The 11659-nt window shown below is 57.1% G+C and overlaps 1 protein-coding gene across 4 annotated transcripts in view; it reads left to right on the top strand.

Moving 5' to 3' along the window:
• Positions 1–4390: 4390 nt before the first annotated feature.
• The window catches only part of TTC34 (tetratricopeptide repeat domain 34), a 28921-nt gene continuing 21652 nt past the window's right edge, over positions 4391–11659 (top strand). For all 4 annotated transcript variants that reach the window (XM_003939637.4, XM_039474381.2, XM_074379951.1 and 1 more), the window contains exons 1-2: positions 4391–4539; positions 5164–5988. In XM_003939637.4, the coding sequence (XP_003939686.2) occupies positions 5208–5988 (781 nt within the window). In that variant the 5' untranslated portion in view covers positions 4391–4539; positions 5164–5207. The remainder of the gene's footprint in view (positions 4540–5163; positions 5989–11659) is intronic.

Below are 11659 nucleotides of genomic sequence, written 5' to 3'. Positions count from 1 at the left end.
CGCCAAGGCCACCCTACCCCACCCCCACCTCGCAGGAGGGGCAGCCTCGCCTGAATTCATTAATCTCACACTGGTTCACGTGTCAAAGTGCATGTGATCTCTTGTAAAAATGATCCGGCTGCTAATTAGGCTGTTTATAACTTGTTTCCCTGGTCGCTAATGATAATTAACATGCAAATTAGCTCAGGGAGGGGAGGCTCTGGGGCCCCCGGTTCATTACCACGTTAATTACTGTTTGCATACTTAAGTATCACAGATATAAATGGCGGCATTTAGTGTAACGGGCGAGACGATAATTATACCAATGGCATTTTGAAAAGTCATTTCGCTGTGTTATTTTTCTGCATGATTAATGATTCCGGGTTGCCCGGTTAATAAACTTCGTTAGTTCACACCAGCACCGGCTGTGTACACAGCTCGGCCCCCAGCTCCGCTCCACGCTCCGCAGTCTCTCCCCGGGGCCTGTTGGTTGGGAAGTTTCAGGGAAAGGAAAAGACAAAGGAGAAGGGAGCGTCCCGGGCTTCTCCGCGGGATGGGAGCAGAGCCCTGCCCTGCCCAGTTCAGTCCGGGAGGCCTGTGACTCTGGCTGACCTCGTCCCAGGGAAGCCGGGCCCTCCCCTGCCCAGTGTGACGCAGAGATCAGAGGAGACGCCTCCGTTCAGCCTCCCTCCCTCGTTCCTTCCTTCACTCCTTCCCTTACTTCTCTCCCACCTGCCAGGCACCTGTTGGGGGGGACGGCACCCCCTGCCCTCCTCACCCACACACCAAGGAGGAAACGCCACCGATGCAAGCAGGAGCGTGGGTGGCAGAGGGGTCGGGGCCAGGGAGCAGCAGCGCGGCCACGTGAGGTGGGGAAGTCGGACAAGGTCTGCTGAAGGCAGGACTGAGCCCAAACCTCCAGGCTGGGGGGACAGCAGCCAGCAGCGCAGAGGCCCTGGGGCAGGAACGGGCTGTGGGGAACAGGATGGGGTCCAGCCCAGGAAGGCGTCGGCGTGGCTGGGCTGAGTGGCCAGGCACTGGGAGACGAGGGCGCGGATCCCGAGCGTGGGAGCAGACGGGACCACGGTGGGCAGCCTGGAGTGGGAGCCTCGCAGGGGTGGGAGATGAGAAGGCGTCACGCCCAGGGTACGCCTTGGCGGGGAAGCTGGAGGCCTGCGGATGGGCGGGTGTGGGTGTGAGGACAGACGAGGTCCGGGAGGGGCTGTGGGGTTGTGGCCCCTTCCTTGACCTGGCCCTTCCCTGGGGCTGCGTGGTCAGAGTGCCTGCAGGCCAGGCAGGAAGCTGCCGGGCTGAGTGGCCCGTTCAGCCTCAGAAACCAGCCACACGGTTCGGCAAAGCTCCTCCCTACCCAGAGTGCCGGCCCCGAGACAGCCTCTTCCTCCAGCATCCCCCAAAGGCGCTCCAGTCCACGGCTGAACTGTGGGTCCACAAGAACCCCCGAGCCTCCACGGTGCCAGGATGTGAATATGGCAGACTTGCTCCTCCGTAAAACAGGCACCTGGTCCTCGGCCTCACCCACAGCAGCTCCAGAATGCAAAGGGGCCCTTGAAGCCACCCCTGAGCTGAGATGGCAGCGTGGGAGCAGCTGGCGGGTGGCGGCAGGAAGGACGGGGGCCCCTCCCTCCACTGCATTATTGATCAGGGATGGAACAGGAGCCCCAGGGAATGAGAGGAGCCGGCTGAGGGTGGAGATGGGCCCTGCCCCACCTGCCGGCTGCCAGGCCTGCACGAAGCTTAGCTGGAGAGGGAGGGCGTGGAGCATAGAGGACTCCCCGACCCCAGGCTCCACCGGGGAGGGCTGTGCACTTCTCCGCCGGGCCGTCCACCTGCAGGTCCTGCCTGTGTGGCCCAGGGTCAAGAGGCGAAAATTTCATCTGGTGACAGTCATGTCCCCCGGCCCCACCCTGGTCCCCTGAAGCTGCCCAGGTCTCCTGGATGATACCCCAGGTAAACGCCGGGGCCAGAGGGGCTCCCCTGAGCTAAAGTGCTCGAAGTCATGGGGGAGCGTCCTAAGCCCCGATAGCCGGGGCTCTGAGGGGCTCACACACCCTGGGAGGGCAATCTGGGGCGCGTGGGATGGAGGTGCCCCTTGGGCGGGGCGGGCACCTAGCAGGGAAATGACCAGAGTCGCACCTGCTCCCAGGTCAGTAAAGCAGGGGAGCACCCTGAGAGAGCCCAGGGCCAGGGCCACCCTTCTGGGATTTGGGGTGCAGCCTTGAGCTATTGCTAAGGCTTCCCCTCTCTAACCGGGCTGGCTTAGCCAAATTCATCTCCTTCCCCAGGTGAGCGCCTACCGGGGAAGAGGTGCAGGTGGGTGGGCAGGCTGCAGCCCTGGGGAAGCTTCGAGGAGGCCGTGCCTTGCAGAAGGGCATGCAGACCTGGCTGGGCCCTGGGCCTGAGCTGTGGGGACCCCTGCTTTGTGCTCTGATGGTTGGGGGACAAGGACATGTGCCCCACCACCCAGAGGTTGCCAAGGCCCCGGATCCTTGCCGCCCACGCTGGCAGCCCCCCGCGGCAGGAGCGTGTGGCCCTCCCTTCCAGCTGGGGAAGATCAGCCTCAGGCTGCCGGCACTGGCAGGGTCTCCAGGGTCCTGCAGGAAGGGGCTTGGCGGCGGCAGCTCACAGCTGGGCCTGCCTCCCAGTTGCCGGCCTGACCTTCGAGGGCACTCGGGTGTCTGGAGGACAGGGGTTCCACTGACTAGGGTGAATGAAGCGCACCTGTTTGCGTAAAGACCACGCACCCTGGATTCCTCCTCCCCATGCCCCTCAGGGAGCCTCTGAGGCGGCCCTGGGAAGGGTTCCTGAAGATTCCCTTGCCCGATGGGCACACCCGTGCCCGCTCTGGGGGAGCAGAAGAGGAGCTCCAGATAGGCGGTAGCGCCCAGCCCCAGGGTGGGCGCCTCGCTGCTCTGTGGCACCTGCAGAAAGGGCAGAGCGAGTGCCTGTGCCAGCAGCCCACGCGGCCCTGTGAGCCACAGCTATGAGGTCAGCCAGCTCCGCCAAGTCAACTGCTCTCACTGCCCGCTTCTCTGCTGTGCTCCTGCTCAGACAGAACATTCTGGAGATGGCCCAGAGCTCCTCCCAGAGTGGCGACTTTAGCCCAGGCCTTCCGTGTGACTGGGATGGGTCCTGCCAGCGGCGGGCCCTCTGGAGGGCGTCTCTAGTGGGGACCGTGGGCTCCTGCTCAGCCCATCGTGGCAACCAGGTCCTTTCATTTCTGCGGTCTGAGTGCGGGGGGTGAGGGGGCCTTGCTAGGGGCTGATGCAGTGTCCTGCCCCTCCTCCCACCAGCCAGGTCTGACCACATAAACTGGGGTGGCGAAGCAGGCTCAGAGCGGGAGAAGGACCCCCAGGGTGTTGGGAGCAGCTCCTGAGTGCTTTTCAGGGGTCTAAGGACAAGTGGTTGTTGCGGGTGGGGGCCGATTCCTGCGGGTGGGGGCTGATTCCTGCGGGTGGGGGCCGATTCCTATGGGTGGGGGCCGATTCCTGCGGGTGGGGGCCGATTCCTGCGGGTGGGGGCTGATCCTGTGTGGAGCTGCTCAGTCCTGGCACCCAGGGTGTCAGCATAAGCGTGTCCGGTCAGGGCCGAATGCTTTCAGATTGAGCAGATCAGATGAGCCAGCTCCCCACACTGCCAGTCCCCAGTGGTCTTGAGTGGGACAGCACGTGGAGGGCAAATGACCCAAGACCCCGAAACTTCCAGGCACTGGCCTCGGCCTCCCTGCCCAGCTCCACCGCCAGCTTTTGTCTGCGGCCGAATCAGAATCGAGAATGTGAAGTGAGGGGTGGTCTGGAGGAGGCCCTGGGGTTACCTGCGTCCAGGTGTGCTGCCCTCAGGCAGGGGCTGCGATCACCGCTCGAGACCCTCCGAGACTGCCAGGCTCATCCAGCCGGTGCCCGTGGGCCCAGGGCAGGGCAGTGTGTGCAGGGCAAAGACGCAGGGGGCCTATCGGCGCTGCTGTGACCACAACTGTCGCGCAGACCTGCCACCTCTGTGCCCCAGGCCTTCCACAGCCCTGGTGACAGCCCCACTCCATTACAGCTCCCGCCTAATTAGGGCAATTAAAATGAAAGTGATCGACATGGAGTCATGGGAAATCTCTTAATAAACCTCCCCACTGCGCTACCCACACCGGCCCTGGGCCCTGGTCAAGGCCATGGAGCTGAAGAACTAGGCCAGGCAGCCCCGGCCCTGCTGCCCCCCCGCCCTGTACCCTGAGACTTGACCCTGACTGCTCTGTCCACACGGCAGGGGCTCCACACCCTCCCCAAAGGGCGGGGCGGGCAGGACGGCGCGGGACTGGGGCCTGGTGGCTTCCGGCCACAGTGGGGCGCTGCAGGACAGCCGGGAGACCTGCAGGTGTTGATGCTCTCCCGGGAAACCGTGGCTGTGCCTTCCCCAACCCGCACGCAGCAGTCTCGGGAGCCCCCCCCCAGGCCTGGGTCACCCAGCCGGCCACATCCCTCCGTCCCCCAGCATCCGCAAGGGAACCTGGGTCCGCAGGGCACAGCCGGCTCAGCCTCCGAGCTGCAGGCCAGTGTGAGTGTGTCTGTGGGGCCAGCGGGCATGCTGGGGCTGCGTGTTTCACGGGCGGAGAAAGGGCCAGAGTTCTTCAGGTCAGGAGGCCTCGGGAGGGGGAAGAGGGGAGTACCAGGGGCTGTCTCTGGAACCTCAACCTCAGAACTGAACCCCCCATGGGCCAGGGTGGCTCCCCCGACCCGAGAGCCTGGCAGGCGCACGGGGCATCCCCCTCAAATGACCCACGTGTGAGAGAGTGAGCAGGGTGTGGCCCTGGGCCCAGCTGACTGGGGTGCACCTTCCTGAGGAGCTCAGGTTGGGAGGGGCCGAGGGCGGGACTGGCCCTGACCCCCCAGGCCACCGTAACCCTCCCACCATGGGCACTCAGGGGTCAGAAATTCTGAGAGGGCATGAGCTGGGCAGGGCCACTGTCCCATTCCTCAGCAGAGGAGGCAGCTGAGGCCCCAAATGTGAGCAGTGGGAGGCAGCCCCAGCCCAGGACCCCCAGTTTTCACCCCGTGGGGTCTGCACTGACCCTGGGGGCTCAGTGGGAAGGGGCGGAGGTGGCCTGAGGCTGGGCACGGGCAGCCACAGGGAGGTGAACTGGCCACCCTCTGCGTACTCACTGTGCTCCCTCATCCCCAGGTACGGTGAGGACTGAACATGGGCCCGTCGGGGACCCAGGCGTGATGTCGGCCCAGGAGCTGGTGGCCTGCCTCTGCCGGGAGGGGGAGCAGCACCTGGCGCTGGGGGAGCCGCCCCTGGCCACCGCTTTCTACCTGGCTGCCTTCAGCTGCCACGCGCCCTCGGCCGTGCGGAGCGTGCGCACTGCCCTGGCCCGGGCTCAGGGGGCGGCGGTGCTGGCCACCCTGGAGGCCTGGTGCCGCGGGGACAGCCAGATCCCCGCCATCCACTGGGACGGCATGGCAGTGGTCTCCCTGACGGGGTCGCTGGCCTCCGCCTTCCTGGGCGCCCTCTGCCCGGACCACCCGGCCGCCGTCCTGCACCTGCTGGCCGCTCTGCTGGCCCGCGGACGCCACGAGGAAGTGGTACACCGCTGCAATGCCCTGCTGGACTCTCACTCCCAGCAGGTCCTGGAGCTGCGGCTGACGCGCGCCCTGGCCTGGGTCCTGTCCGGGGCGCGGGCTGGGGACGGCGTGGCCGCCTACCTCCAGGCCTTCGCCTCCAGCGCCAACAGGACCGTGGCTTTCATTCGCACCCACCAGCAGCCCTACCTCCCCGCGCTGCTCAGCGCCCTCCAGGACTACCTGTCGGGGCACCTGGGGGCTGGGCACAGTGCCAGCCAGCAGGAGACCGGCGGCCAGCGACTCCTGGCAGCTCTGGACCCCAGGGGCGCCTGGAGTGACACCCTGTCCCCTGAGGCTCTGCTCCACAGCGGCAGGTATGAGGACTGCCTGGCGGCCTGCAGCCGGACCCTGGAGGCCCACCCCACCGGCAGCGGACCCCAAGGTAGGAGAATGGCGTGGCCCTGCGCAGCCAGGGTGAGAGCTGCCCCACTCCCCTCCCCACGTGGTTAAGTCCTGCCGTGATGGGGTGAGGCTAGGCAGGGGCTGGGGCACCTGGGTGACAAGAAAGTCAGGCCCTGCCCCTTTGGGGCTCCCAAAGACGCAAACAAAATGTGCCCTTTAAGAAATGGGGCACGCAAGGTAGTTCTCCAGCCAGCGATCAGGGAAAGCTGCTCGGAGGAGGGGTCACTCAGGCTGAGACTGAGGGTTCCGGGCAGCAGAAGCAAATGTGCCCATTCCTGAAGGGAGCGAGAGCTTGGGCTGTCCCTGCCACTGCGGAGGCCAGGGTGGCTGTCGGAGGGAAGGGGAGGGCATGGGCTGCTGGAGACGGCAGCCATGGGGCTCCATCCTCCTGGCCTCCCAAGGCCCTTGGATGTCACCCTCAGCGCAGTGAGGCTAAGCTGTGGGGCCAGGTGCTCTGAGCTGCATTGTTTTAAATTTATTTACTTATTTATTTATTTTGAGACAAAATTTCGCTCTTGCTGCCCAGGCTGAAGTACAGTGGCGCGATCTCAGCTCACTGAAACCTCCACCTCCCAGGCTCAGGAGATTCTCCTGCCTCAGCCTCCCAAGTAGCTGGGATTACAGGGACCCGCCACCATGTCCAGCTAAGTTTTGTATTTTCAGTAAAGATGGGGTTTCACCATGTTGGCCAGGCTGATCTCAAACTCCTGACCACAGGTGATCCCCCCACCTTAGCCCTGCAAAGTGCTGGGATGACTGGCCTTGGAGCTGCATTTTTAAACTTTCCTCTGGCTGCCGCATGTAGAATGTGCCAGAGAAGACAGAGTAAGGGCAGGACCTGCTGGAAGGCTGAGAGGCTGGGAGGCTGGGAGGCTGGGAGGCTGGGAGGCTGGGGGTCTGGGAGGCTGGGGGGCTGGGAGGCTGGGAGGCTGGGGGACTGAGGGGCTAAGAGGTTTGGAGGCTGGGTGGCTGAGGCTGGGAGGCCGGGAGGCTGGGACAGTGGTTCAGGAAAGAGACGACGGAATTCAGATGAGGGAGAAAGAGCTGCAGAGAAAGCATGGGTCTGAGAGTTAGAAGTGGCCAGACTGTGGGTAGATTTGATGGTGGAGGGAGGCACAGAGAAGGGGCGTCAGGAATGTTTTCTAAGAGTTCATCCTGAGCCACTGAACTGCGGAGGGAAGCGTGGATGGGAAAAGGGGTGTGGGAGGTAGACTCCCCAGATTGAGACACTGCTCCTGCCCGGTCCCTTCACTGGCTCCTCCTTCTGGAGGAGCACCCAGGACCACAACCCAGCCTCCCACCAGCACCCTCCAGGGAGGCCACTGGAAGCTCGTCTGTGTCTGCCGTGGCTCTGGTGTGTACGGGGACACCTGCCCTAAGTATTGTGCATCCACTAAACCCAGGGCAAGGGAGTCCCCATATCGCCACCACCAGCGCAAGCATGGCTTACGACAAGAAGTGAACAAATGAATTTTCCTATAACAGACTTTTTACAAATGTAGTTTCCTGCAACAAACAACCTTCCATCTGGAGGTTTCTTTCCAAAGTCCTTGGGAACAAGGCACAGATCAGTGGTTCCATTTGGACGGATGTGACAGACGCTATGGGCTGGGTGCTCCATGAGGAGAAATGGATGAGCTCCGGTTCTGGGGGCCGGCAGTCCAAGACCAAGCCCCAGCAAGCTTGCGGATTCAGATTCCGAGATGGCACCTTGAATGCCTGCATCCTCACTTGACAGAAGGCAGAAGAGGAAAGAGGCGAAAGGGGCCGAACCTGCCTTGATCCCACCCGCAAGGGCAGAGCCCTCCTGGCCTAATCACCTTCAAAGCTCCCACCTGTCAATACCATTACAATGGCAGTTAGACTGCAGCCTGAGTTTTGGAGGGCACAAACATTCAAACCGCAGCAAAACCCTCCTGCAATTTGGGAAACTTCCCTTTTTAGTAAGTAGACATGCAGGGACACAGGATGTGTGAGGACAAGATACAGGATAAATGCCACTTGCACTCAGGGCAGCTGCTAGGTATGCATCCAGGTCCCATGGCTCCCTGCACGCTTGTCTCCTAAGGGACTGGCAGCCACTTCCAACTTGTTCAAGTTCTTCACTAAGAGCTGCTGGGAAAGGTGGGAAAGCCCAGCCACGATTCCTGTGTTCCTCCCAGCAAGAGCCAGGGTCTGTTCTCCATACAGAATCCGCACCGCCTTGTGCCTTGCTAGGACCAGTAGCATGTGGTAGAAGTGATGGCTTCTGGAGCTCAAGCCTCAGAGGACCCAATGCTTCTGCCTTCACCTTGGAATGATCCCAGGGCCATGTAAGGAGGCTGGAATCATGACCAGTGAGGAAACAGACAGAGGCTCAGCTGACAGCCATCCCCAAGGCCCCAGACACATGCGTGAAGCCACCTTAGATTCTCTCATCCAGTAAAGTCACTGCATGGCTGCAGCCACGAGGGACCCCAGGTGAGACCAACAGAACTGTCCAGCTTAGCCCAGCCCAAACTGAAGGATAGTTGTGGCCAAATATAAATGGTTGGAATCTCCTTCTTGAGACAGGGTCTCACTCTGTCTCCCAGCCTGGAGTGTGGTGGTGCGATCATGGCTCACTGCAGCCTCAATCTCCCAGGCTCAAGCGATCCTCCTGCCTCAGCCTCCCAAGTAGCTGGGACTATAGGTACATGCCACCACAATTGGCTAATTTATTTATTCATTTATTTTGTAGAGACTGGGTGTCGCGATGTTGCCCGGTCTTAACTGTTGTCTTAAGCCACTTCGTTTTACAATGGATGGTTACGCAGCAATAGTTAGCTAAAATAACTGCTGACTAGGCCAAAATATCTGTTTTTGATGCATGTTTTAGCCAAAATCTGGCCACATATTATAACATGGGACTTAAAATTTTATGTTTCCATAAGTTTATAATTCACTACATCAATTAGTGGACCAAGGAAGAACATATTATCATTGCAGTAGATTCAGAAAAAGTGTTTTATAATATTTAACATTCCCAGAATTTTAGCAGTCAAGAAACAGAACTAAACTCAATTAATTGAAAAAGATAATACCCGTCCAAAACCTACCACAAATGTCATACTTGATGGTGACAGTTCAGAAGCCTTCCATTTAAAATCAATCACGAGGCGGCTGTGAACTCTCCCAGTCACTCATCATTGTTCTAGAGATCCTAGCCAATGCAATAAGGTAAGAAAACAAGACAGAACATGTAAGACCAGAAAAGAAGCCACAATCTTGTCATTATTGCAGGCAGTATGATGAGCTATGTATACAGAAACTGCAAAAAAGCAAAAAAGGTATTAAACATGGCAGCAAAATTTAACTAGATATGCAAACATTGTTTATAAATACCAGCAACAAATAGATGCTCTGTGGCTTTAAAACATACCATTTACCACAGCAACAGAAAAATGATTAAGTTCAAAGAGTCACATTACTTTATGGAAAAAGTATAAAACTTTATTAAAAGATAATAAAGAATACCTATAGCCATGCCTCAGTGGCTCATGCCTGTAATCTCAGCACTTTGGGAGGCTGAAACAGGAGGATCCCTTGAGCTCAGAAGTCTGAGACCAATCTGGGCAACATAGTGGGATGTGGTCTCTAAAAAAAATTTTAAAAATAGAAAAAAAAAAATGTTATCCAGGCACATGGTGCATACCTGTGATCCCAGCCACTGAGGAGGCTGAGGTGGGAGGATCTCTTGAGCTTGGGAGATGAAGGCTGCAGTGAGCTATAATCACATCATTGCACTCCAGCCCGGGCAACAGCAAGACCCTGTCTCAAAAAAGAAAAACTATCTATGTAAATGGAGAGAGATGCACTGTCCACAGAAGAAAAAGGAGGAGGAGGAGGAGGAGGAGGAGGAGGAGGGGGAGGAGGGGGAGGAGGAGGAGGAGGGGGAGGAGGGGGAGGAGGGGGAGGAGGAGGGGGGGAAGGGAGAGGTAGGAGGGTGGGGAGGTGAGATAGGGAAGAAGAGGAGGAGGAGGAGCAGAAGTTGGAGAAAGAAGAGGTGGCCATGGGAGGATTTGCTCTGCCAGTTAATACGAAGCTATACTAATCAATATGGAAGTTTATTGACTTCAGGGGCAGATGGAAAGACCAATAAAATGAATTAGAGAGCTCAGAAGCAGACCCGCGTCTATCTAAAACTTAACGGCTGATGGAACGAGTGTAGCAAATCTATAGGGGAGGAAAAGGGGCGTTATTCACTGGAGGGCACTGATTTCCTGTCTCCCATCTTGAGAAAAAGTGAATTCCAGGAGGAAACTACTGCACTTTACAGTTTCTGAAAGAAAATATCTGAGAATGTCATTAAGATTTCTACACACAGGTGGGCGTCCTAAGACACAAAACGGGGAATCAATAAAGAAAAAACTGGCACATCTGATTAAATTAAATTTCAAAACCTCTATTTTGCCCATAACTATGGAAACCGAAAGGATAGCCCACAAAAAGAGAAAAATGCTTGCAAAATATACAATGAGCAAATAAATTAGTATGCAGAGTATTTGAAGAACTCCTACATATCAATAAGAAAAAAAAAAAATTCAATACAAGACTTGGCAAAAGCATTCCCCAAAAGAGGAAACGCAGATGGCTAATAAAACATGAACAATATTCAGCACCATCGTAATGAGAAAAATGCAAAACTAAAACAATGAGAAACCACTTTCCACCCACCAGATTGGAGAAAAATTTTAATAAGTGAACCTCGCTAGTCATCAGGAAAATGGAAATTAAAACGATCATGTGATAGCATTCACATTCCCCACCAGCTAGTCAAACATTTTCTATCTAACAATAGATCTGGCTTCGAGTCATTGTGGAATAGCTTGCCTACATGTCCCACAGATGACAATTAGAAAAGTTTGATAAAATATACAAAGTGAATATTTGAAGGCATGGGTTTGTAACCACACACAGGCAGAAGCCAGCAGTTGACCCTTGAACAATGGTGGTGTGCGAGGTGAGCTGTGCACCCCCGAAGCTCTTTGCCTAAGAGGATTCCTCAATCTGTGAGTCATGGTTCAGCAGATGCTGAAGTTCTCATAGCTTGAGGTATCATAGGACAGTTTGGGGCTGAGAAAAGTGAACGGAAAGTTAGACGAGAAATCCTGAAACGGAGGGAGCCACAGAGGGGGTGTGGCCCCAAATCTGTGTATTAAATCTACTTAAATCTTCAGCCCACGGAACTGCACATATAGGGGAAAGGCTAGGTGGGCTGCGAGAGCAGCCACTGGAAGCCGCAAAAACCAAAAAGCAACAGAATTTAGAGTTTAAACCCAGCCAACCTCACTGCCACTGAAACAAAACTCAGCCCTCTTCAGAGGAATGTAACTGAATCCAGAGTCTCTACAAAGTGTCCATCATGCCTGCTGTGCGGGAAGAAGCTACTATTCACGCGAAGAGACAGGAAAATAAATTGTGAGCTACAGTCGGGAGAAAGAGAAATCCCTAGAAACCGACTTCAGCATGATCCACATGCTGGAATTAGCAGACTCAGGACACAAAAGGGACCATGTAAATATATTCAAGGACTAAAGGGAAATACAGTCCTAATGACTGAACTGATGTGGAATCTTCATAGATAAATGGAAAGTATAAAAAGGAACAGGCTGGGCATGGTTTTTCATAAA

Source organism: Saimiri boliviensis, chromosome 11 (assembly GCF_048565385.1).
Source record: "Saimiri boliviensis isolate mSaiBol1 chromosome 11, mSaiBol1.pri, whole genome shotgun sequence".
NCBI classification, from domain to species: domain Eukaryota; kingdom Metazoa; phylum Chordata; class Mammalia; order Primates; family Cebidae; genus Saimiri; species Saimiri boliviensis.
The sequence above is the reverse complement of the archived record's forward strand: the minus strand, read 5'-3'. Positions and strand labels throughout refer to the sequence as shown.